The following is a 27,344-nucleotide window of genomic DNA, read 5'->3' as shown; positions in this document are numbered from 1 at the left end:
TATGTCCAACTGGACTCACAACCGCAGACCACGTGTAACCATGACAGCCCAGAACCTCAACATCCGGCACCTTCACCTGCTGGAACATCTGAGGGCAGCCAACTGGACAGCTGATGAAACTGGGTTTGCACAATCGAAGAATTTCTGCACAAACTGTCAGAAACCGTCTCAAGGAAGCTCATCTGCATGTTCGTTGTCCTCAACGGGGTCTTAACCTGACTGCAGTTCAGTGTCATTACCAATTTCATTGCAATGATTCTCTACACAATTACTGCTTGTTTTGTCACATAAACTGAAATTAGGCAAACTATTAGAATTTTAGAAACCAGGAAATGGCAGTGATTTCTGCATATTGCTCCTTTAATGTATGAAAGTATATTGCCTAATAAGAAAGACAATGTTTTTAGTTTAATTGTTTTACTCTTATTGTTACTGTCACTCCCTGACCTTAGAGAGCCGTTTTATTTTTCTATTTGGTTAGGTCAGGGTGTGATATGGGGTGGGCATTCTGTTTTGTTTTCTATGTTTTGGCTGGGTATGGTTCTCAATCAGGGACAGCTGTCTATCGTTGTCTGTGATTGGGAATCATACTTAGGTAGCCCTTTTTCCCTCCTTCAGTGTGGGTAGTTAACTTTGTTTGTGGCACTAAAGCCCTGTAAGCGGCATGGTTGTGGCTTTCGTTTGTTGTTTTGTTGGCAACATTTTAAATAAAAAGGAAAATGAATGCTCACCACGCTGCACCTTGGTCCACTTTCATCGGCCGTGACACTTACTGTACATTTGAGTGTAATTCCATAGCCAGAGGAGAGAGTAGGTTTACACACATTCCTAATTAATTTACATGAAGTAAGGTCTTTATGAGGTATAGGTGAATTCACTTTATAAGGAAAATCTGAAGTAGCTTTGTCAATTTATAAATTTGTGATATGTACCCATTGATTCTTGAAGAATATAACTTATAAATGCCTCATGAACTTAGTTCAGCTGTTTTACCCTGTCAGAACCCAATATATAAGCATGTTTTACTCCAATGTTTACAAACAAACTAAATGTAAACAAACATGGTGCCTCAAAACATGGCAAAAACTATAATTGTTATATAATCAGTTCTTGCATCCATAGCTCTGTCCAGGAATTTGAGAGTGGTTACATTTCTCCAGTCCCATCCCTCAGATTTTTACCAAAACGGGAGGGGATTGATTTGTTATTGATTCAACTTCTGATGTGTTCAGTAATGTCCGTAGACTGAGTTGAATCTTTCGAAGTACTGACTCCGCTGGCGTTGTGCTCTTCGGACAGTGTGACCTTGAGATGGGGCATTGCTCTCCTATAGGGGAGAGAAGAGAGGTGAGCAGAAGAGAGGAGTGAAGGAAAGAAGGAGAGAAGATAAGAGTTAGATGAGAGGTGAAAAGGGGGGATGAAAGGAGGGAGTTAAAAGATGTAAGACAAAAAGAGAAGTTAATGTGACAACGTGAAGAAACATGACGACATATAAAGCAACATGTGATAACAAAACTACACATGACAACATCTTAGTACATGATCTCATGTGAAATAAACCACATGACAAAATGGGAGGCAAAATTTCAACATATGATCCCATGAGTTAGACACTATTTTTACAGCTAAACTAAGGTGTTAATACTGAAGGACAGTATGCTGCTGTATAATGTTTACTTGGGACTCAACCAGGATTTGAACTAACAACTTCTTGGTTGTGAACTACCTGAAGTTCCAGCTGTGCCACCAGGTCTGTGGGCATAATGGTGATAGAGTATATATTTATTGGCAACAACACATTTCTGCGCTTTTCCTAAAGTTGCAGTAAAAATAAAGTAAATATATACAAAAACATGAAGGTGTTATTCCTTTAAATTAACAGTATGCTACTGTATTCTGATTTAAATTACTGTAAAATCTTGAACTGTGATGACAATTGGGACTTAACTTCTTGTTCAATACCAAGAAGAATATCATGGTGGAGCCGGGGGAACACTAGTTTCCATCTACCTCTGGTTACATTGACTTGAATACAAAACCTAGGAGGGTCATGGTTCTCATCCCCATCCCTCATCCCCTATACAGTAATTTTGACAACTTTCGGAAGACGTCCTCCAACCTATCAGAGCTCTTGCAGCATGAACTGACATGTTGTCCACATGTTGTCAAAGGATTAGAGAATGAATCTAGTACTAGCTAACACTGCAGTGCATAAAATGTGGTGAGTAGTTGACTCAACGGGATAGAAAGACAATAGTTGAACAGTTATGAACAAATACATTTCTTAAAAAATGAAGGAGAAGCAAGAGCAAAAGTGAGAGAGAGCGAGCTAGCTATGTTTTGATGTATTTTTTCACTTTCACTTACTTAGATAGCGAATGCAGCTTTCTAGCTTAGCCTTATCAAACACCCCAGCTCAAACAGAGAGGGATGCTATGTTAGCTAGCTGGTTATGGCTATCCAACACTGGAACTCTTCCAAGTCAATGTAAGCTTTTGGTTTAATTAATTTATTGCCACCGGGACCCGCCAGTGTAACTGCTAAACTGCTTTTTGACTGTACACTGTACTGCATGATTGAAGTGAGTTTACTAACATACTGACCACATCGTTTCCGTCGGGTGCTCGAGCACCGGGTGCGCGAGCTTTGCAAAATACCTTTACACATACATGTTATTCAGTCATTGCACCCACGCTGATCGCAAGCGTCTGCGTAGCCAGGCACTAAAATAGAACGTGGTTTTATTTGAGACGCTTGACGCACTGCAAGTCCCGCCTCTCCCATCTCCTCATTGGTGTTTAGGAGCGTATACCCATATGGATGATTGAAAGATGAACTGAGGTCCATACTCAAGTCCAGTTGGTGGTGTTAATGCACCGTAAAGTTGGTTGCCAACCGCCATATAAAATCCAAAGACTGCTGTTGTTATGTGGCTGCTATAAAAGTAACCATCTGAAGAAACTGCTGAAACATTAATACACCCCAGGCCAAAAGGTTGCAAGTTCAAATCCCGACAGCATTTATGCACACTTAGGGGTAGATTCTAGCGGACAAATAAAATTGTATGTCACGTGCGCCGAATACAATAGGTGCAGGTAGAACTTACACTGAAATACTTACAGTGCCTTGCGAAAGTATTCGGCCCCCTTGAACTTTGCGACCTTTTGCCACATTTCAGGCTTCAAACATAAAGATATAAAAATGTATTTTTTTGTGAAGAATCAACAACAAGTGGGACACAATCATGAAGTGGAACGACATTTATTGGATATTTCAAACTTTTTTAACAAATCAAAAACTGAAAAATTGGGCGTGCAAAATTATTCAGCCCCCTTAAGTTAATACTTTGTAGCGCCACCTTTTGCTGTGATTACAGCTGTAAGTCGCTTGGGGTATGTCTCTATCAGTTTTGCACATCGAGAGACTGAAATTTTTTCCCATTCCTCCTTGCAAAACAGCTCGAGCTCAGTGAGGTTGGATGGAGAGCATTTGTGAACAGCAGTTTTCAGTTCTTTCCACAGATTCTCGATTGGATTCAGGTCCGGACTTTGACTTGGCCATTCTAACACCTGGATATGTTTATTTTTTAACCATTCCATTGTAGATTTTGCTTTATGTTTTGGATCATTGTCTTGTTGGAAGACAAATCTCTGTCCCAGTCTCAGGTCTTTTGCAGACTCCATCAGGTTTTCTTCCAGAATGGTCCTGTATTTGGCTCCATCCATCTTCCCATCAATTTTAACCATCTTCCCTGTCCCTGCTGAAGAAAAGCAGGCCCAAACCATGATGCTGCCACCACCATGTTTGACAGTGGGGATGGTGTGTTCAGCTGTGTTGCTTTTACGCCAAACATAATGTTTTGCATTGTTGCCAAAAAGTTCAATTTTGGTTTCATCTGACCAGAGCACCTTCTTCCACATGTTTGGTGTGTCTCCCAGGTGGCTTGTGGCAAACTTTAAACGACACTTTTTATGGATATTTTTAAGAAATGGCTTTCTTCTTGCCACTCTTCCATAAAGGCCAGATTTGTGCAATATACAACTGATTGTTGTCCTATGGACAGAGTCTCCCACCTCAGCTGTAGATCTCTGCAGTTCATCCAGAGTGATCATGGGCCTCTTGGCTGCATCTCTGATCAGTCTTCTCCTTGTATGAGCTGAAAGTTTAGAGGGACGGCCAGGTCTTGGTAGATTTGCAGTGGTCTGATACTCCTTCCATTTCAATATTATCGCTTGCACAGTGCTCCTTGGGATGTTTAAAGCTTGGGAAATCTTTTTGTATCCAAATCCGGCTTTAAACTTCTTCACAACAGTATCTTAAATAAAAAATTGTATAATAAAAAAAATAAAAAATTGTTAAAGAGCAGCAGTAAAATAAAAGTAGCGAGGCTATATACAGGGGGTACCGTTACAGAGACAATGTGCGGGGGCACCGGTTGGTCGAGGTAATATGTACATGTAGGTAGAGGTAAAGTGACTATGCATGGATAATAAACAGAGAGTAGCAGCAGCGTAAAAGAGGGGGTGGGGGAAAGGGGCAATGGAAATAGTCTGGGTAGCCATTTGATGAACTGTTCAGGAGTCTTATGGCTTGGGGATAGAAGCTGTTCAGAAGCCTTTTGGACCTAGACTTGGTGCTCTGGTACCGCTTGCCGTTCGGTAGCAGAGAGAACAGTCTATGACTAGGGTGTCTGGAGTCTTTGATCATTTTTAGGGCCTTCCTCTGACACTGCCTGGTATAGAGGTCCTGGATTGGCAGGAGTCTTGGCCCTGGTGATATACTGGGCCGTACGCACTACCCTCTGTAGTGCCTTTCGATTGGAGGCCGAGCAGTTTCCATACCAGGCAGTGATGCAACCAGTGCAGCTGTAGAATATTTTGAGGATCTGAGGACCCATGCCAAATCTTTTCAGTCTCCTGAGGGGGAATAGGTTTTGTCATGCCCTCTTCACAACTGTCTTGGTGTGTTTGGATCATGTTAGTTTGTTGGTGATGTGGATGCCAAGGAACTTGAAGCTCTCAACCTGCTCCACTACAGCCCCGTCGATGAGAATGGGGGCGTGCTCTGTCCTCCTTTTCCTGTAGTCCACACTCATCTCCTTTGTCTTGATCACGTTGAGGGAGAGGTTGTTGCCCCGGCACCACACGGCCATGTCTCTGACCTTCTCCCTATACGCTGTCTCATCGTTGTCAGTGATCAGGCCTACCAATGTTGTGTCGCCTGCAAACTTAATGATGATGTTGGAGTGGTGCCTGGCCATGCAGTCATGGGTGAACAGGGAGTACGGGAGGGGACTGAGCACACACCCCTGAGGGGCCCCTGTGTTGAGGATCAGCTTGGCAGATGTGTTGTTACCTTCCCTTATCACCTGGGGGCTGCCTGTCAGAAGTCCAGGATCCAGTTGAAAAGGGAGGTGTTTAGTCCCAGGGTCCTTAGCGATGAGCTATGAGGGCACTATGGTGTTGAATGCTGAGCTGTAGTCAATGAATAGCATTCTCACATAAGTGTTCCTTTTGTCCAGGTGGGAAAGGGCAGTGTGGAGTGCAATAAAGATTGCATCATCTGTGGATCTTTTGGGTGGTATGCAAATTGGAGTGGGTCTAGGATTTCTGGGATAATGGTGTTGATGTGAGCCATTACCAGCCTTTCAAAGCACTTCATAGCTACAGACATGAGTGCTACGGGTCTGCAGTCATTTTGGTAGGTTACCTTAGTGTTCATGGGCACAGGGTCTTTGGTGGTCTGCTTGAAACATGTTGGTATTACAGACTCAGTCAGGGACAGGTTGAAAATGTCAGTGAAGACACTTGCCAGTTGGTCAGTGCATGCTCGGAGTACACGTCCTGGTAATCGTCTGGCCCTGCGGCATTGACCTGTTAAAGAGGCTGCAAATTTTTGCAGCTTTTTGTTAAAAATCAAGCAACATTTCAACGTCCTGCTACTCATACCAGGAATATAGTATATGCATATGATTAGTATGTGTGGATAGAAAACACTCTGAAGTTTATACAACTGGTTAAATCATGTCTGTGACTATAACAGAACGTGTTTAGCAGGAAAAATCCCAAGGAAAACTGTTCACAAAAAAAAATAAAAAAATATCCCTCCGCCAGTCTCTGTATTGTCTATGGCAAGGGAAAATAGATAGGGCCCTGTTTACCTACAGCTTCCACACGATGTCGCCAGTACTGTCAATTGATTTTAAATTAATTCTTGGTAAAATGAGGAATAGGCACTTCCTGTCGTCGAGCACACCAGAGGAAGTTATGAAAGAGAGAATGTGGACCATGATTTCAAAACGTGCTGCTATTGAATACAGATCACCCCGTGATCAATTTGATCGATTATTAACGTTTACTAATACCTAAAGTTGGATTACAAAAGTAGTTTGAAGTGTTTTGTCAAAGTTTATAGGTAACCTTTTTAATTTAAAAAAATGACGGTGTGTTTTGGAACGGTGCTTTTTCATGGATCAGACGGGCTTCATAAATGGACATTTTGGGTATACATGGACGGATTTAATCGAAAAAACGACCCAATTGTGATGTTTATGGGACATATAGGAGTGCCAACAAAGAAGCTCGTCAAAGGTAATGAATGTTTTATATTTTATTTATGCGTTTTGTGTAGCGCCGGCTACGCTAATTATTTTGTTTACGTCCCCTTTGGGTATTTCGGGGGTTGCATGCTATCAGATAATAGCTTCTCATGCTTTCGACGAAAAGCTTTTTAAAAATCTGACATGTTGGCTAGATTCACAACGAGTGTAGCTTTAGTTGAGTACCCTGCATGTGTGTTTTAATGAAAGTTTGAGTTGTATTGAGTACTATTAGTTGTCACTCTGAAATTTCCGCTGATGTCCGCTGATGTTGATCCCTGTACAGGGACAGCAGCCGTAAGAAGTTTAATGTTGACCTGTTTTAACTGATTGACCTCAGAGTGAAGGAGGCAAATCTGAAGGGTGAAACTTTCAGTCATGTGAGTCACAAGACCAGTTCCGAGAGGTTGTCCGTCCAGCGCATTAGTCCTAAAGGGAGGATTAACGGGGATTAGCTTGACTCATAAGTGTTGTGCCAATTGTTCGTCAATGAAATTTCCTGCAGCTCCCAAGTCCCTCCACAAACTGAGTGACCCCAATAGCAGAAAGAATAGCCGGGATCCCAAACTGCCTTTTGGTAATGTTCAAAAACGTAGAGTTGCTCACCCGGGCGGAAGTGGAGGGGTTGTGGTCACCGCTTCGTGGGGGGGCGAATCAGACAGCTATTGAGTAGGTGGTTACTCTCTCCACAATAGATGCACAGGTTCACATAACCTCCAGTGTCTCTCAGCAGGCGTTAGAGGGGTGTGCCCGAGTTGCATGGGTTCGGGGATATTGGACCTTGGTGGACGAGAGAAGGGTTTGGAAAACTCGAAGGCCATGGACGACTGTATAGGTCTGCGGTCCACTAGCAGGTTGTCAATGGATATGGACATCTGGATGTATTGGTTTAGGTCTGTTAACTTAATGCAGATCAGTGGGTCACTAGCGAAATTGCAGAGCGCCAAATTCAACTTAAATTACTATAAATATTAAACTTTCATGAAATCACAAGTGCAATACATCAAAATAAAGCTTAACTGGTTGTTAATGGCATATTTCAAAAAGGCTTTACGGCGAAAGCAAACCATGTGATTATCTGAGGACAGCACCCAGCACACAAATGCATAACAAATCATTTTCAACTAGGGAGTATCAAAACGAATGTCAGAAATAGCGATATAATATATGCCTTAGCTTTGAAGATCTTCTGTTGGCACTCCAAAATGTCCCAGTTACATTATAAATGGTCCTTTTGTTCGATAAATTCCTTCTTTATATCCATAAAAACTCAGTTTAGCTGGCGCGCTTCAGTCAATAATCCACTCGTTTTCCCTCCTTCAAAATGCATACAAAATTAATCCCAAACGTTACCAATAAACTTATCCAAACAAGTCAATCAACGTTTAGAATCAAATCTTAGGTACCCTAATATGCAAATAAACAATCAAATTGAAGACAGAGAATCGTTATTGTCTTTACCGGAGAAAAATATCAAATAACGCACTCTCATTCACGCGCTTGGAAACACTACAGCCAAAATGGGAGCCACCTAGAAAAACAACCATTTCTGGCTCATTTTCTCATTTACTCTTTCTAAAGACTGTTGACATCTAGTGGAAGCCCTAGGAACTGCAATCGGGCACGATTTCGCCCTATTATAAAAGTGCCAGCCATTGAAATCAGTGGTAGGATTCATTGTTTTGGGGGGGATGGTTTGTCCTCGGGGTTTCGCCTGCCATTTCAGTTCTGTTATACTCACAGACATTATTTTAACGATTCTAGAAGCCTTAGTGTTTTCTATCCAAATCTACCAATATATGCATATCCTAGCTTCTGGGCCTGAGTACCAGGCAGTTTACTTTGGGCACGCTTTTCATCTGGATGTCAAAATACCAACCCCTATCCCAAAGAAGCTAAACCTCTGCATGCCAGCTCGGTCTGTAACTCCCGAATAAGACCCCTCCGGTAGACTGTAAGGAGAGCTAGGAACTCAAGGGCATACTCAGTGGTGGAGCAACGGCCCTGTCACAGCTCACATAACAGGTCCCCAGTGTGACGACCTGAAACTGAATGGTCGAACAGCTCCTTGAAGAGGGCGTGGAAACGTGATTCAGAGGACAGATCACAACTTTGAGCGGCCCATAGGGCTGTGACCCAATCCAGAGCTTTGCCTGTGAGTAGGTGATAAAGTCCACCCTGTCTTTGTCAGCGGGGTGATGGTCTATGTACAGGTTACACTGCATGATAAATCCTTGACATATTAGGCATGGATATGGGGGAGATGAACGAGAGGAGGCTGTGGCACCTGATATGGGTGAAGCATGAATGGACTGGCAAAGGAGGTCGCAGAGCGCATCGATTCGTTCCTCTTGTCGGGCCAGACATAGCTGCAGCTCCGCTGTTGTTTTTTGGTGAGGTTTCAAGCGCAGGGCGCAGCATGTTTACTGCAAAGGACCACAGGAGGAGGAAGGTTTGATCCAGGGGCAGGCAGAAGGTCATACACAGGGGGTTCAAAAGGGTAACAGTACAGGCAGGGTAAAGGCTAGCATTGTTAGTGAGGCAAGCAAAAACTATCATACACTGGAGGACTACATCACGGGAAAACCAGCACTCTGAAATACTTGCTTCACAAAACAAACAATACCTCACAGTGATGGGGTGCAAAGAACTGAACTAAATAGTGTGTGATAATGACATACAGGTGTGTGAACAGGTGATTAGAATTCACGTGATTGGGATCTGGAGCGTGAGCCTAATGGACACGTTCTCAAACTTGCACACTTTTGATAGACTTAAAGGTGCAATCTGTAGTTGCTACATCTATTTTTGGAATTATAAATTATACATACAGTAACAGTCAAGTTTGGACGCACCAACTAATTCCATTTTATTAATTGTTTTTCAATTTTCTACATTGTAGAATAATAGTGAAGACTTCAAAACTATGAAATAACACAAGGCATCATGTATTAACCAAAAAAGTGTTAAACAAATCCTAATATATTTGATATTTTAGATTCTTCAAAGTAGCCACCCTTTGCCTTGATGACAGCTTTGCACACTCTTGGCATTCTCTCAACCAGTTTCCCAGTGAATGCTTTTCAAACAGTCATGAAGGAGAGATCATCTGTTCACCTACTCTGCGTCTCACAGACACATCGGTTGGAACCAAAATTGTCAAATTTGGACTCATCAGACCAAAGGACAGATTTCCACCGGTCTAATGTCCATTGCTTGTGTTTCTTGACCCAAGCAGGTCTATTATTCTTATTGGTGTCCTTAAGTAGTGGTTTCTTTGCAGCAATTCGACCATGAAGGCCTGATTCACACAGTCTCCTCTGAACAGTTGATGTTGAGATGTGTCTGTTAGCATTTATATCAGGTGCAATTTCTGAGGCTGGTAACTCTAATGAACTTATCCTCTACAGCAGAGTTAACTTTGTGTTTTCCTTTCCTGTGGCGGTCCTCGTGAGAGCCAGTTTCATCATAGAGCTTGATGGTTTTTGTGACTGCACTTGAAGAAACGTTCAAAGTTCTTGAAATGTTCCCAATTGACTGACCTTCATGTCTTCAAGTAATGATGGACTGTCGTTTATCTTTTCTTATTTGAGCTGTTCTTGCCATAATATGGTGTCAGGTGTGCTCCCTCTCTGGCCTCTAGGTCACCAGGCTGTTCGTTATGGCGCACACCTGTCACCATCGTTATGCGCATTATGACACTCACCTGGACTCCATCACCTCCTTGATTGCCTACCCTATATATGTCACTCCTTTGTTTCCTTCCCCAGGTGTCATTGTTTCTGTTTCAGTTTCTTGTCTGTGCATTGTTCGTGTTTCTTGTTTTGTATTATGTTTTCATTTATTTGCTAAAACACTCACTCTCTGAACTTGCTTCCCGACTCTCAGCACACATCGTTACATATGGACTTGGTCTTTTACCAAATAGGGCTATCTTCTGTATTCCACCCCTACCTTGTCACAACACAACTGATTGGCTCAAACGCTTTAAGAAGGAAATAAATTCCACAAATGAACGTTTAACAAGGTACACCTGTTAATTGAATTGAAATGCCTTCCACCTCATGAAGCTGGTTGAGAGAATGCCAGGAGTGTGCAAAGCTGGCAAAGGGTGGCTACTTTGAAGAATCTCAAATACAAAATAAATGATTTGTTTAACCCTTTTTGGTTACTACATGATTGCATATGTGTTATTACATAGTTTTGATGTCTTCACTGTTATTCTACAATTTAGAAAATAGTACAAATAAAGAAAAACCCTGTAATGACTAGGTGTGTCCAAACATTTGACTGGTACTGTATAGAAAACATTTTTATTTTCAAATGTTAGATTTTTTCTTCCACCTTGTCATTCGAGTATTTTGTGCAGATTGTTGAGAAAAATACAATGACATACAAACTTCCGGCGCCGACAGAGATGGCCGCCTCGCTTCGCGTTCCTAGGAAACTATACAGTATTTTGTTTTTTTATGATTTATTTATTACATTGTTACCCCAGGATATTAGGTTTTTATTACATACAGTCGGGAGGAACTATTGGATATAAGAGCAACGTCAACTCACCAACACTACGACCAGGAATACGACTTTCCCGAATCAGATCCTCTGTTTGGTCCACCATCCAGGACAATAGATCGGATCCCAGCCGGCGACCCAAAACAACGGCGCCGCAGAAGTGGCAGACGGAGCGGTCTTCTGGTCAGGCTCCATAGACGGGCGCATCGCGCATCGCTCCCGAGCATACTACTCAACAATGTCCAGTTTCTTGACAACAAGGTAGACGAAATCGGAGCAAGGGTTGCCTTCCAGAGAAACATCAGAGATTGTAACGTTCTTTGTTTCATGGAAACATGGCTCACTCAGGGATACGTCATCAGAGTCGGTACAGCCACCCGGCTTCTTCACGCATCACGCAGACAGAAACAATCATCTCTCTGGTAAGAAGAAGGGCGGGGATGTATACCTTATACCTTATGATTAATGAGACGTGGTGTGATCATAACAACATACAGGAACTCAAGTCCTTTTGTTCACTTGACCGCATTATCTACCAAGATAATTATTTTAGATCATAATCACAGTCATGCATAATTTGACACTATGTAAACTGGAAACCACATATCCTGAGGATGCATTTATTGTAGCTGGGGATTTTAACGAGGCTAATATGAAAACAAGGCTCCATAAATTTGATCAGCATATCGAATGCGCGACCCGGACTGGCAAAACCCTGGACCATTGTTTTTCTAACTTCTGTGATGCATATACTGTAAAGCCCCCCCCCCCCCTTTCGGAAAATCTGACCACGACTCCATTTTTTTGCTCCCAGCCTATAGACATAAACTAAAACAGGAAGCGCCTGTGCTCAGGTCTGTTCAACGCTGGCCCGACCAATCGGAATCCACGCTTCAAGATCGCTTCGATCACATGGACTGGGATATGGTCCGTATAGCGTCGGACAATATTATTGATTAATACACTGATTCGGTGAGCAAGTTTATTAGCAAGTGCATTGGTGATGTTGTACCCACAGCGTCTATTTAAACATTCCCCAACCAGAAACCGTGGATTTATAGCCGCATTCGAGCAAAAGTGAAAGCGTGAACCACTGCTTTTAATCAGGGCAAGGTGACTGTAAACATGACTGAATACAAACAGTGTAGCTATTCCCTCCGCAAGGCAATCAATCAAGCTAAGCGTAAAGTATAGAGACAAAGTAGAGTCGCAATTCAACGGCTCAGACACGAGAGGTATGTGGCAGGGTCTACAGTCAATAACGGCTACAAAAGGAAAACCAGCCCAGTCGCGGACCATGATGTCTTGCTCCCAGACAAGCTAAACAACTTCTTTGCTCGCTTTGAGGACAACACAGTGCCACTGACACGGCCCGCTATCAAAACCTGTGGCCTCTCCTTCACTGCAGTCAATGTGAGTAAAACGTTTAAGCGCTTTAACCCTCGCAAGGCTGCCGGCCCAGACGGCATCCCCGGCCGCGTCCTCAGAGCATGCGCAGACCAGCTGGCTGGTATGTTTACGGACATATTCAATCAATCCTTATCCCAGTCTGCTGTTCCCACATGCTTCAAGAGGGCCATCATTGTTCCTGTTCCTAGGAAAGCGAAGGTAACTGAGCTAAATGACTATCGCCCTGTAGCACTCACTTCAGTCATCATGAAGTGCTTTGAGAGACTAGTCAAGGACCATATCACCTCCACCCTACCTGACACCCTAGACCCACTCCAATTTGCTTACCGCCCCAATAGGTCCACAGATGACGCAATCACAATCGCAATCACACTGCACACTGCACACTGCCCTAACCCATCTGGCAAGAGGAATACCTATGTAAGAATGCTGTTCATCGACTACAGCTCAGCATTTAACACAATAGTATCCCGCCCTGTGCAACTGGATCCCGGACTTCCTGACGGGCCGCCCCCAGGTGGTGAGGGTAGGTACAACATCTCCACCCCACTGATCCTCAAAACTGGGGCCCCACAAGGGTGCGTTCTCAGCCCTCTCCTGTACTCCCTGTTCACCCATGACTGCATGGCCATGCACGCCTTCAACTCAATCATCAAGTTTGCAGACGACACTACAGTGGTAGGCTTGATTATCAACAACGGCGAGATGGCCTACAGGGAGGAGGTGAGGACCCTTGGAGTGTGGTGTCAGGAAAATAACCTCACACTCAATGTCAACAAAACAAAGGAGATTATCGTTGACTTCAGGAAACAGCAGAGGGAGCAGCCCCCTATCCACACCGATGGGACAGTAGTGGAGAAGGTGGAAGTTTTAAGTTCCTCAGCGTACACATCACGGACAAACTGAAATGGTCCACCCACACAGACAGCATAGTGAAGAAGGCGCAGCAGCGCCTCTTCAACCTCAGGAGGCTGAAGAAATGTGGCTCGTCACCAAAAACACTCACAAACTTTTACAGATGCACAATCGAGAGCATCCTGTTGGGCCGCCTGGTACGGCAACTGCTCCGCCCACAACCGTAAGGCTCTCCAGAGGGTAGTGAGGTCTGCACAATGCATCACTGGGGGCAAAATACCTGCCCTCCAAGACACCTACACCACCCGATGTCACAGGAAGGTCAAAAAGATCATCAAAGACAACAACCACCCGAGCCATTGCCTGTTCACCCCGCTATCATCCAGAAGGCGAGGTCAGTACAGGTGCATCAAAGCGGGAACCGAGATACTGAAATACAGCTTCTATCTCAAGGTCATCAGACTGTTAAACACCCATCACCAACATTGAGTGGCTGCTGCCAACATACTGACTCATCTCTAGCCACTTTAATAATAAAAATTTGATGTAATAAATGTATCACTAGCCACTTTAAACAATGCTACTTTATATAATGTTTACATACCCTACATTACTCATCTCATATGTATATACTGTACTCTATACCATCTACTGCATCTTGCCTATGCCGTTCTGCCATCGCTCATTCATATATTTTTATGTACATATTCTTATTCATTCCTTTACACTTGTGTTGATAAGGTAGTTGTTGTGAAATTGTTAGGTTATATTAATTGTTAGATATTACTGCATGGTCGGAACTAGAAGCACAAGCATTTCGCTACACTCCAATTAACATCTGCTAACCATGTGTATGTGACAAATAAAATTTGATTTGATACTTTGTAACACAACAACATGTGGAAAAAGTGAAGGGGTGTGAATACTTTCTGAGGCCGTGTATGTGGTTGTATACACATGTAAGCATGGTTTAAAATGATTATGTTTTAGTAAAATATTATATCTGTTTGGGATTCTTGCAGTGAATTTGCAGTCTACAAATAATTTATTATTATGTTCCAGCCCCCTGACCTTCTAAAGTGTGAAAGGATGGGTGTGGCTTCGTCACAATGACCACACGAGCAGCTGCTCACCGATTTGACCGCTCTAATGCAGTTACAACTGATTGAATCTATGCCTTAATGTCAAGTGTCCCTGAGTACTGCTACTTTTCAGTTTGGTTTGGTCAGATAATTACACAATTATTGACTTGATTTCGGGCAACTTTTAGCAAAGTGCAGAAATGTGTTCTTTCCAATAAATCTTTGGCCGATTTCTGTTTTGGCCACAGACCTGGTGGCGAAGCTGGAAATTCTGGTTGCTTATATCTCAAAGGTTGTGATTCAAATCCCAGGTGTGGTTGCGTCCCAAGTGTGCTAACCAATGTTGAGGTCAATTCCATTTGTTTCATTCAACTCAGAAAGTAAACCGAATTCCAACTCCTAACTTTCAGGTATTGAAATTATTTGCAATTAGAATGATAATTTCTGTGTACTTCCTGAATATAATTCATTTTTCTATATTTACTGACAAAATGCAGTTCAGGTGTATAAATACATAAAAGGTTATTTCCACTATTTTCACTTCAACTCAGTAGCTGGTAACCTACTATAACATAATAAGCGCATCTAAAGTATCATATAAGTTTAAATGCAAATGCAAGTGAGGCATGCCAAGTTAATTTGCAGGCCAAAAAGTAGCCTACTCAAGTGCATTGCAATTGACAGTAAATATATAGCAAAACTAATACAGTATTCTATTACCGTAAATGTACTGTAAAATGACAGAAAATCACTAAATTAACATCAATGACTAACTTTGTAGTTTCATGTTAAATATTAAATATTACATATAAAATCATATGATTTCACAAGTGAGAAATCAAATTATTTCAAGTGAAATTTCACGTTTCATGTGTTTTTGTAACCCTTCACATGTGAAAACGTGTTTCTGGAAAACTTCCCGTGACATTTCACATGTGAAATCATGTGAAAACATTTGTTTTATGAACACTTAACGCAACATTTCACGTGAAAACGTGTTTTTGAAACACTTCACATGTGATCATGTTTCCATGTGTAATTTCATGTGTTATCGCTGTACAGCTAAAACACTAGTGCAGTATCCTATTACTGTAGAAATTTACCGTAAAATGAAAAAAAATATCTAAAAATTAACAACAATGGCCAACTGTGTAGTTCCATGTTATCGTGAAAGTTAACGTGAAATTTCACATGTGAAAATGTGTTTCTGGAACACTTCATATTTGACATTTCATGCAAAATAATGTGGAAACATGTTTTTGGAACACTTCACGTGACATTCCACATGTGAAATCATGTGGAAACATTAGTTGTTTGAACACTTCAAGTGACATTCCACATGTGAAATCATGTGGAAACATTAGTTGTTTGAACACTTCAAGTGACATTCCACATGTGAAATCATGTGGAAACATTAGTTGTTTGAACACTTCACGTGACATTTCACATGTGACGAGATGTTTTCATGTGTAATTTCATGAGTTATTGCTGTTCAGCTAAAATATGACTCCACCTTTGATTTGAACTCATAACCTCTGAATGTGAAGTACACTGATCTTTCTGCTGCACCACAAAGACTGTAGCATTCTTCTACACATTCATTACCTGTAAAACATCTCTGCACTTAGCAAAATAGTGCCATCTGCACTGCTATTTTAGGCAAGAATATAATCCGATCAAGGTCATAGGCATTGCAGCTTTTAAAGGCAATGTTTCTGCGTTCCTGGAGACTCCATTCACGGTAAATGCTGCATATCTCGGCTCAATCGGATATTACTTTTAGATTTCTATCGCAGAATCTGTAACGTTTCAGCAATAACAGATTGAATGGAGACCTTAGTTATCAGTTATTCTGACTATTCTCTCATCATTGATTTCTTTGACTTATTTCAGCAATATTAAAGTTTTCTGTATAGTTGTCTAATGTTGGTGGGCCATATTACTCTGTTTTAATGTTACTCCTGAATCACTATGAAAAATATAATAATTTTTCTTGAGTGTATTTTTTAACAAAGCTGAGATTTACTTTGATGTCCAAAGTGTAGGACTACAAGTGAAATCCATTATCGACACAGACATCCTGGCCTACCAGGAAGATTGGAATTCCGTGAACCAAGAGGTTGTGAGCTCCCATCCCAGGTAGGGACATGTTGAATAATAATGAATTTTCAACTGATTAAGAGAAGACAACATCCCCGGTTTTAGAAAAAGGCAGAGGATGTGCAAACTTGTGTTCGTCCAGCCCCCAGGATGACATTTCCCATTTTCTAAAACTCCTTACGTACTTTACTTTTTAAAAACAACATAAACATAAGTAGGATGTGTAAAGGTTTTAGTGTGTAAGGAAAACGTGAAAAACATGAGTTTTAGAAAACCTGAAATGGTGTCCTGGGGGCAGGACGAACATAGGTTGAGAAGCCATTCCGTTTAGTAAAATGATCAAGTGCTTTCAGCTACTGACCTCTCCTCGCCTTTCACAATGACTTGTCTGTTCCTTTTTTATTTTCCTGCAGAAACAAGGTAACATGTATTAGGGCTGGGATTCAATCCAATCGTGCTTTTTGGACGTTGCACCTTTAAAAGGCACTCTTTCAGCATTAGTGAAGCCCACTATCACAGTAAATGCTGCATATGTCGGCTCAATCGGAAATGACCTTTTAATAAATGCCAAATAATAGTGCTATAATAGACCAATGATCAGATGGAGCCCTTTGAGTTACTCACCTACACAGCCAGACCATACAGCAGATACCAATGCACAGAGCCACTCCTCCAATAGCAGATGGAATTGTGAAGACCAACAACATCTGTAGGCCATGTTCAGCATTATCTGTGTTAAGTCAAACAGACAAAAAAATTGGGATTATCAGACAAGTCTCAAAGATCTAAAATGAGTGTCATATTCCTTTGCTTTACAACAATATATTAAATTGGGGGAATAACATTCAATATTAATTGTTTGCAATAATTATCACAATAATGTCCACACAACAACATTTGATTGGTAACTTGAACACTGTGGCTGTTCAATATAACACTTCAAAAGTGTTTATATGAGAACCACCAGAAAGTGTTGAATTCACAGTTTTCAAAGTGTTGCTCTTTTATACACCGAAACTTTGTAACATAACATTTTACACTAACTCTTTGTTGAAGGTACACTGTTATGGTGTTCCCTACTACCTTGTATTTAACACTTTAGAAATAGATTTATACAAGGTCAGTGTTAAAGGTACACTGTTATGGTGTTACCTTCACAGCTGATACCTTCACAGCAAATTATCCAGTGTTAAATTAACACTGGTCCTGTGTCTATAAGGGTCCACACTTTTCAGTGTTAAATTAACACACTGCTTAGTGTAAAGCCTTATTTGCATATTTCCCAGAGTGCCTTTTAATGTGAAATGTAGTGTTACCACCCATGACTGTTTTTGTTAGTGACAAGACATGGTTGTTGCATTCATCCATTTTCAGTGCTGTGGCATTCAGTAAGTGAGATCCTAAGTGAATGTTATCATTACAATCTAATTGTTTAACACAATACCACAGGTACTTCATGAGATATGAGGGCCTAGTTTTAACCTAATACAAAGGCCTGCAAGTCACATTATTCTGGTTTGCGAAGTGATGTGTAATTCCTATTGGAATCCAGCCAGAGTGGGGATAGCTGTCATAGGCTGTCATTGTACATAAGAATGACATTGTAACTGACTTGCCAAGTTAAATAAAGGTTAAATAAAAAAATAGCTAACCAGTGGAATTGTATTCACCCGCAACCTGCATTCAGAATGACTGCTCAGTTTAAAAGATTAAGATATGAGACTACCTTCAGCATCTATACTAGAACAACCATTTCAGTAAAGGGAGTAATAAATCCATTTAACAGATTGGATTATCTTAGAAAAATGTATGTTATTTATATAAGCATAAGATGAATTAATCAATCAATATACATGCAAAAACATAGATAGTGAAACAAACCATTTAAAAAAATCTAACTGCAATAGAGCATGCTGGTTTAACACTGGTTATTAACACCAACACTGGGGTTCTTTTACACCAATGCGTGTTAATTTAAGACTTACAGAGTAAATTTAACACCTGAATCAAAACGACAAATATTACACCGAAAAATCTACATTAGGTAGTACTGGCCAATTTGACACCCTGATATTTTTTTACAACAGCATAAAAAGCAACACCAGCCGGCGTTCAGTCCATTCAGAGTAACAGAAAGTAACACCAAAACCATATCAACACCAAAACTGCTAACACCAGGATATGAACACTGACGATTTTCCTGGGCAGTTTTGTTCATGTCACAATTCCTGTGCAGTTTTGTTCATGTCAAAATTGTATTTTACTTTATATCTAGTGTTACAGAATACGGTTTCTTCTCCACATGTTACAGTATCAACAGAAAATCACAATCCTTACCTATGAGGTTATCTGTGATAGTCAAATTCCACTCCATTGTCTTAACACCTCTTTGATCTGTGACAGTACAGTTGTAGGTCCCGGTGTCAGTTAGCTCTACAATAGATATAATAAGCTCTGTAGGAGTAAGAGAGTCAGCACGCATCCTGCCTGAGGTGAAGTTTCTGTGAGTTATTTTCCCCTTGGAATGAGAGAGAATAAGAACAGTGTCCTTTCTCCAGATGACTTGATTAGTTGTGTTCGTCATGGATTCATTGCACACCAAATAAACATCTTCTCCCAAAGAAGCTGATTTATTTGTTTTAATGTTTGTCGCTGACTCTATGGGAGAGAAAAGAACAAAGCCAAAGTTTACAGACAGACAGGCAGGTAGGCAGATAGACAACAAGGTGATCAGATATTAAACAAGAAGGTCTGAATTCATTATTACTGAAACAGGACCCAAGTGGTAAATATAAACATCCAGTCCATTTAAAAAAGTGGAGGTCCCTTACACTACAGTGTTGTGATGCATACATTCTAGCAAAGTGCATAGCACATAGAATTAAAAATGTATTTTTGGATATTATTCATCCTAATTTTACATGGACAATACATTGAAGAGAATATAAGACACGTGCTGTAAACAACAGAACATTATGAATAATCTGGGAAACCCGGCTTGGTATTCATTCATAGCTGACTTTGAAAAGGCTTTTGATAAAGTACGACTGGCATTATAATGCATGGAATATTTCAATTTTGGAGAAGCTCTTATAAAATGGGTTAAAGTTATGTATAGTAACTCCAGGTGTAAAATAGTAAATAATGGCTACTTCTCAGAAAGTATTAATCCATCAAGAGGAGTTAAACAAGGTTGTCCACTATTGGCATATATATTTATTATGACTATCAAAATGTTAGCTGTTAAATTAGCTCTAACAATAATATCAAAGGCCTAGAAATCCAGGGCTTATAATTGAAGGTGTCATTTTTTGCTGATTATTCATGTTTTATTTTAAATCCACACTTTGGATCCTTCCACAGCCTCATAGATGATCTAGATACTTTTTCTAACCTTTCTGGATTACAACCAAATTATGATGTGTATTATATTACATATTGGATCACTAAAAACATGACTTTTACATTACCGTGTAGTTTGCCAATAAAATGGTGAAGTGGTGAAGTGGATATGGTGAAGTGGATATACTCGGAATTCATATATCAAATGAAAGAAATTATCTCACTACAATACATTTTAATAGAAAGTTGGCAATAAAAGACGAGATCTTGTTACGGTGGTAAGGAAAATACCTGTCTGTTGAAAAATCCCCATGATTAATGATTTATTAACTATTTATTAACTATTTATTCATATCTCAGTTTTCCTATTTCCTTATGGCTTGTCTACACCTAGCGACTTGGTTTTTTAATTATATGAGCAAAACATATTAAATGTGATTTTTTTTTGAAACGGCAAGCCAGATAAAATTAAATGGGTCTATTTATATAATTAATATAAATTCGGAGGGCAGAAATGTTGAAATATTAAAGCATTAGACCTCTCACTAAAGGCTTCAGTCATACAAAAGTTATACTTAAATCCGAACTGGTTCTCTAGCAGATTAATAACAATGTCTCACCCCATGTTCAAGAATGGCCTTTTTCCCTTTATTCAGATTACAACCTCTCACTTTCGGTTATTTGAAAATGAAATGATCTCTAAAATATTGTTATTTTTAAAACAAGCCATAAAAAGTTGGTTGCAATTTCAGTTTAATCCACCAGATAAAAACAAATAAAATAGGTTTTATCTTTGTAAATGATATTATAAATAGGACTGGTGGAGTTATGCTACACATGCAGCTAATAAAAATATATGGAAATGTCTGCTCTACTCAAAATTACAACTGACTAATTGCAGCATTACTGCAAAAATGTAAGAGGCAAGTGGAAGGGGGAGAAAATAAGGAACTTATCTGTGGTCCCTGCATTAAAGACCAAAATTGGCTAAAGAAAATTGTGATAAATAAAAAAAGTATACCAGTTTCATTTAAGGACCAAAAAATGTACAGCTGTGCCATATAGATTGCAAAATAGTTGAAAATATATTTTCGATGTACCGATTCCATGGCACATGGTTTATGATCTGATACACAAAACAACACTGGATTCAAAACTTTGTTTTTCAATATAATGCGATGTTATATACATACCAGTCAAAAGTTCAGACACACCTACTCATTCAAGGCTTTTTCTTTATTTTGACTGTTTTCTACATTGTAGAATAATAGTGAAGACATGAAATAACACATATGGAATCATATGTAAACAAAAAGGTGTTAAACAAATCAAAATATGTTATCACAGTTGTGTTGTGACAAGGTGGGGGTGGTATACAGATGATAACCCTATTTGGTAAAAGACCAAGTATTAGGGAAAGAACAGCTCAAATAAGCGAAGAGAAACGGCAGTCCATCAATACTTGAAGGTCAGTCAATGTGTAAAATTTCAACAACTTTGAACGCTTCTTCAAGTGCAGTCGCTAAAACCATCAAGCACTATGAGGAAACTGGCTCTCATGAGGACCGCCACAGGAAAGGAAGACCCAGATTTACCTCTGCTGCAGAGGATACGTTCATTAGAGTTACCAGCCTCAGAAATTGCAGCCCAAATAAATGGTTCACAGAGTTCAAGTAACAGACACATCTCAAAATCAACTGTTCAGAGGAGACTGAGTGAATCAGGCGTTCATGGTAGCATTGCTGAAAAAAACACTACTAAAGGACACCGATAATAAGAAGAGACTTGCTTGGACCAAGAAACACGATCAATGGACATTAGGGTGCTTTGCTGGTGACACTGTCAGTGATTTATTTAGATGTCAAGGCACACTTAACCAGCATGGCTACCACAGCAACATTTATTTTTCAACAGGACAACCTCCAGGCTATGTAAGGGCTATTTGACCAAGAACGAGTGTGATGGAATGCTGCATCAGATGACCTGGCCTCCACAATCACCCGACCTCAACCCAATTGAGATGGTTTGGGATGAGTTAGACCGCAGAATGAAGGAAAAGCAGCCAACAAGTGCTCAGTATATGTGGGAACTCCTTCAAGACTGTTGGAAAAGCATTCCAGGTGAAGCTGGTTGAGAGAATGCCAAGAGTGTGCAAGCTGTCATCAAGGCAAAGGGTGGCTACTTTCAAGAATAAAACATTTAAAATATATTTGGATTTGTTTAACACTTTTTTGGTTACTACATGATTTCATTTGTGTTATTTGATAGTTTTGGTGTCTTCGCTATTTTTCTACAATGTAAAAATAGTAAAAATAAATACAAACCTTTGAATGAGTAGGTGTGTTCAAACTTTTGACTGGTACTGTATATGGAGGATACAACCATCCCAGCTCTGCAGATTTTTCTGTGAATAGTTAGTCATTAGAAGATTTTGGTACTGTCCATATGTAGCTTGTTTTTGGTCGCAGGTTCAGGAGTGGCTGAAGAATTGCAGCATTTACCTGGAGCTAACTCTGCAAATTACACTGCTGGGTGATTTAAAAAGTTTTAGTCAATCAATAAATAATATAGTAAAACTCTTAGCAAAATTGTTTATCTTTAACTTACAATATGTAGAATCAATGAGAATAGAAAGGTTCAGAACTTTTGTGAAACATCACAGCACAATTGAAAAATATATGGAAAATATAAATAAAAACTGGATGGTGTTCAGCAATAGATGGGAGGGGCTGAGTGGAGCTGAAGGATAGGACTAAAACAAACAAAATAAAACTATTGTAAAATATACTGTGTACATAAAATTAATATAGTATGTATAAACTGGAAGTAGAAGCCTAATTGTTGTTGTCCATTAGTTTACTCCAATTAGGGGAGGGATGGTAGCGTTAAGGGAAAATAATAAAGGAATATATATTTTAAAATCTATATATATATTATATAATGCAAACATATATGGGGGATTGGAAATGATGCAGGCAATTACATTGATTGAAGCTACACTCTATCTGCAATATTAAAGCTGATCTACCCCCTAAAAAAGTAGGTAGATAGGCAGGATTGCTGGCAGGCAGACAGACATGCACGCACGCACACACACACACTCACAAACACACACATAGTACTGTAGCTTACTTGTGTAGACAAGGAACAGCGTGATGACCACAGAAACCAAATCCCAGGACAGGAGAGTCGCCATGAAGACCCTGGACGTGACTGACAGAGAGAGACGGACAGAGTGGAGTGGAACTTTAGAGTTAGTGATCAGTGCCACAGCTAGCTAACCAGGAACCATACCACTGTTCAGGCTGAGGAGGACGGAGAAACGAGGAAGTGGTCGTCTTAGAGAGAAGCACAGAGATGTTTAAAACCTCACAACCATGGAGCTCAGAGACATCACACATACCCATTCAGCAGCGATTACTGAGTGATTGACTATGTGCTCAGAGTTTGATTTCAAAGTGGAATTAACATCCAAAACATCCAAATTAATTGAATCCCCCATCACTGTCTGTTAAGAAGTGGTGTAACTGGTCGAATTCGTACCACATGATCAACTCATGAGTTGACCCAGGAATGACCATTTCTTTCAATTTCTGGTTATTTTGTTAGTGTATGACATATGCAAATACCCTGTGTGTGGACACCTGTTCGTCGAACATCTCATTCCAAAATCATGGGCATTAATATAGAGTTGGTCCCCCCTTTGCTGTTATAACAACCTCCAATCTTTTGGGAAGGCTTTCCACTAGATGTTGGAACATTGCTGCGGGGCCATTCAGCAGAAAGATGATGACTTGCAACTCGACTTTGACTTTAACACCAATGACTTGACTTGGACTTGAGCCTTATGACTCGACCTGACTTGATACCCTCCCCAAGCCCAAATATTTAAAAAGATGCTATTAAAAAAAGTGTGCAGCACATCAACTCTTCATTTAATGGATTACAGTTTGAATCGGACAGCAGCCAATAAAATTGTGCCAGCTGAGAAAAAGTTGTGGGTGGCAGTGCAGAGGAACATCGGCGGGTGAATTCAGAAGGAGCACTTGGAAAGATGATACCCCAAATTATTATTTTCGGATATAAAGACAACGCTGTATAAACAAAAAATGGATTGCAACTTGCAAAACATGCGGGAAGAAAATTAGACGGAGGCGCAACAATTTTCAACTTTGTTCGACATTTGAAGCTGCACAAAGAATGGTAGGTCGTGGCTAATAAGGCGGAAGGTATGTATTTTATTACTTTACTAGTGTATCATGTAGGCTAGCGTAACGTTAAATCAATGAGCCTCCACAGAGTCATCATTGCACCCAAGATCGTGATCATTAATCCCAAGATTGAGCTACAACTGGATAGGCAGTTGGTAGCCTAAATCCTGCCTGATGTTCCTAAAACAAGTTTGGCCGATTGTGTACAAGCCTACATCACCCGATTGCACCCCACTATCGATGTATTTCCATGGAAATATAACGTTTATTTGGAAAGTAATATATATATATAGATATTTTTAAAAGCATTCATGATTTGCGTAAATGTAATATACTAACTATTACTCTTGTTAAAAATATGAAATGGAATTACATTTGGTGAATAGCACGCATAGCACATTCATCTCCTGCACATCTATCACTCCAGTGTTTTATTGGTATATTGTATTTACTTCGCCACCATGGCCTATTTATTGCCTTACCTCCCCTATCTTACCTCATTTGCACACACTGTATATAGATAGACCTTCTCTACTGTATTATTGACTGTATGTTTGTTTATTCCATGTGTAACTCTGTGTTGTTGTATGTGTCGAACTGCTTTGCTTTATCCTAGCCAGGTCGCAGTTGTAAATGAGAACTTGTTCTCAACTGGCCTACCTGGTTAAATAAAGATGAAATAAAAATATATATAATAAAGTTACACCAGCTCTGTCAGGGGGGATGGGCCAAAATTCACCCAACTTGTGGGAAGCTTGTGGGAGGCTACCCAAAATGTTTTACCCAAGTTAAACAATTTAAAGGCAATGTTACCAAATGCTAATTGAGTGTATGTAAACTTCTGACCCACTGGGAATGTGATGAAATAAATAAAAGCTGACATAAATCACTCTATCTACTATTATTCTGACATTTCACATTCTTAAAATAAAGTGGTGATCCTAACTAACCTAAAACAGGGATTTTTAAATGTCAGGAATTGTGAAAAACTGAGTTTAAATGTATTTGGCTAAGGTGTATGTAAACTTCAACTGTATGATTCAGATAGTGAGAGACAGCCATGCAAAAGAGTGGGAGGCTTGAGTGTGGGTGTCAAACTGATACAGGATGTGTTTGGTCTTGAAAAGAGCGAGAGGTATCGAAAGAGGAAATACCACAGGCTGTAACTGTGAGGTGTTATTTTGAACATACACTCATAAATTCCATTATATTTATTAATGGAGAGTTCAGAGAGTTCAGCTCATGCTGGTAAGATCTGTTCATCTCCTGCTGTTATGTGGATTGGGTCTGATACTGTTTGTAATTTTGGAAAGTCTTCTTTGGGAAAGGCTGCTACAGCTCTCTATGTCCTTCCTTTCTAGCATTGACCACTGTAAAGGTCATTATTTTGATTTCCTTGATACAACCCCCGAAGTCGATCTAAGTTGCATGATAAATAAAATTGCAGTCAGGGACTGCGTTTTTTGCATGGGTTAGGTCTCAATTTTCCACATCCGCCGATGTCTGCCTTTCGCAAATGCGGTGTAAGGTGGTGGGGCTACAGTTGTGTGTGTCAGACCAATGGCGTCATTTATAACCTTTGCGTAAATTATGCTTACTACATTTCTGAATAGTCTGCGCAAATACAGAACTATAGAGATTTATAAATTTAGCACACGTCATACATACACGTTTCCCGTTATAAATCAGACCTGTTGTAAAACTCCAGGCTACAAAAAACAAAATGCAATCACAGTACTTGTAGATCAACTTTAATATTGCAGATAGATTGTCGGTTCTATCAATATAAATGTCCACAAAATTTCCAATCCCCCTAATTTTTTCTCCCTTTTCTCTATACATCCTACCTTACTGTACCTACCATCTCAACCCTTCTTGCAGCCTGATCTCATAGGCTAGACATAACATAGTAAACGTAAAACCGAGATCCTCAAATTAGTATGATATGCCCCATCTGTTTTGAGCCCCACCTGTTCAGCTAAAAAAATGTATAAAATAAAAAAATATTGCCTGTTTGGCATGTTATTTGGGCATTAATACGTGTCACATATCAGTTTGCAAACAATGTCAAAAAAAGAAGAAGATTGAGTTAATGAACAAACATGGTCTCTTTTTTGCTTTCTTGAGTAAGGCATCTCCAAAATGTTGTTTCAGCCTAGTTCAGTGCCTTCTGTGGTGGAGGTGCAGCCAGTGGAAAATACAGAGTGTAGGCATGGGTAATCTTCTCTAGTTGTGCGGTGATTGGCTCAGTGTTCTGTCACTCACGGGGACACTTCGTCACCGCAGAATCTACAGCGAGAGCTAGGCAGAAATGCCCATTCAAGAAGGCTCAAGGTCAAGGCCTCAGATAAAATGCCATCAAATCACGTTATATTAACAATAGTTTTGATGGGACTGATCATGTCAACATCATACTTTCAAAATCTTAGCTAGCAAGCTAGACAAGCAGTCATCGTCATGAATCACATTGACAATCTAATCACATTGACAATCTATTGGTAAATCCTTTTCAAATCTTGTCATATGAAGAGAGATTATAGGTAAAACGTATCGGTACTCATCTGCAATTGGAGATAAACATTGCACAACAATGAGTGGTTTGGATATCACAAATTCAACAATGAGTGGTTTGGAAGGAATCGGTGGCTAACTGCAAGCGTTGCAAAGCTATTACTATTTTGCTTCCCCTGCCTGCTATTTGGTGGAGTGGGTGTGTGGTCCAAGTCTGGGTTTAAGGGTCTCTTCTCAAAACTTAAAATGATAGTCACACGCAACATCATGGGCCAGAAAAGGTTGAGTACATTGGCCATGCTGTCAACCCAGCATGACTTCTGCCATGCTCAAAACAACTGGAAACTCAGAACTGGGAAATCTCAGACTTCAGTGAGTTCAAGACAACTGGGAAAAAAACGAGCTCCGAACCCAGAGAAAGCACCATGAACCCAGAGAATGCCAGACTTTGATGATAAAGTTTCTAGTCAAAATTTGCCCGCAAGAACGACCGCCACGCCACCTTCCTGTTAAAGTGAGCAGAGTACAACAATGGTGAGTCCAAAAATGTCTTGTATGCTGCTGCATAAATTATGTGATATTCCACGGAGATATGTATACTGTATCTAAGAAAGTTATAATAAGTGTATGTTGTGTAGTAAGCTGTTAGTAGCCCATGTGCCTCACCTTAATAACTTGGTCCCTTTCCCCCTCATAACTTAGCCTACTGTTCTGACTTGG

The 27,344-nt window shown here is 40.2% G+C and overlaps 1 protein-coding gene across 1 annotated transcript; it reads right to left on the bottom strand.

Moving 5' to 3' along the window:
- Positions 1-585: 585 nt before the first annotated feature.
- LOC110502118 lies at positions 586-23,605 on the bottom strand. Its single transcript, XM_021579989.2, has 5 exons — positions 23,035-23,605; positions 18,898-19,218; positions 17,185-17,290; positions 16,922-16,967; positions 586-1,327 (listed from the first exon to the last, which is right to left on the bottom strand). Exons 1-5 carry the CDS (start codon positions 23,096-23,098, stop codon positions 1,229-1,231), a joined length of 636 nt encoding a protein of 211 aa, XP_021435664.1. The 5' UTR covers positions 23,099-23,605; the 3' UTR covers positions 586-1,228.
- Positions 23,606-27,344: the final 3,739 nt, after the last annotated feature.

Source organism: Oncorhynchus mykiss, chromosome 22 (genome assembly GCF_013265735.2).
Source record: "Oncorhynchus mykiss isolate Arlee chromosome 22, USDA_OmykA_1.1, whole genome shotgun sequence".
NCBI classification, from domain to species: domain Eukaryota; kingdom Metazoa; phylum Chordata; class Actinopteri; order Salmoniformes; family Salmonidae; genus Oncorhynchus; species Oncorhynchus mykiss.
The sequence above is the reverse complement of the archived record's forward strand: the minus strand, read 5'-3'. Positions and strand labels throughout refer to the sequence as shown.

Bases quoted from the DNA above. Each gene is read 5' to 3' on its own strand.
- LOC110502118 (XM_021579989.2), bottom strand. From the start codon at position 23,098: ATGGCGACTCTCCTGTCCTGGGATTTGGTTTCTGTGGTCATCACGCTG. The intron at 17,291-18,897 runs GTAAGGATTGTG...GACTTAACACAG, and splicing joins TATCACAGATAACCTCATAG to ATAATGCTGAACATGGCCTA. The intron at 16,968-17,184 runs GTGAGTAACTCA...TTGTTTCTGCAG, and splicing joins TGTATGGTCTGGCTGTGTAG to GAAAATAAAAAAGGAACAGA.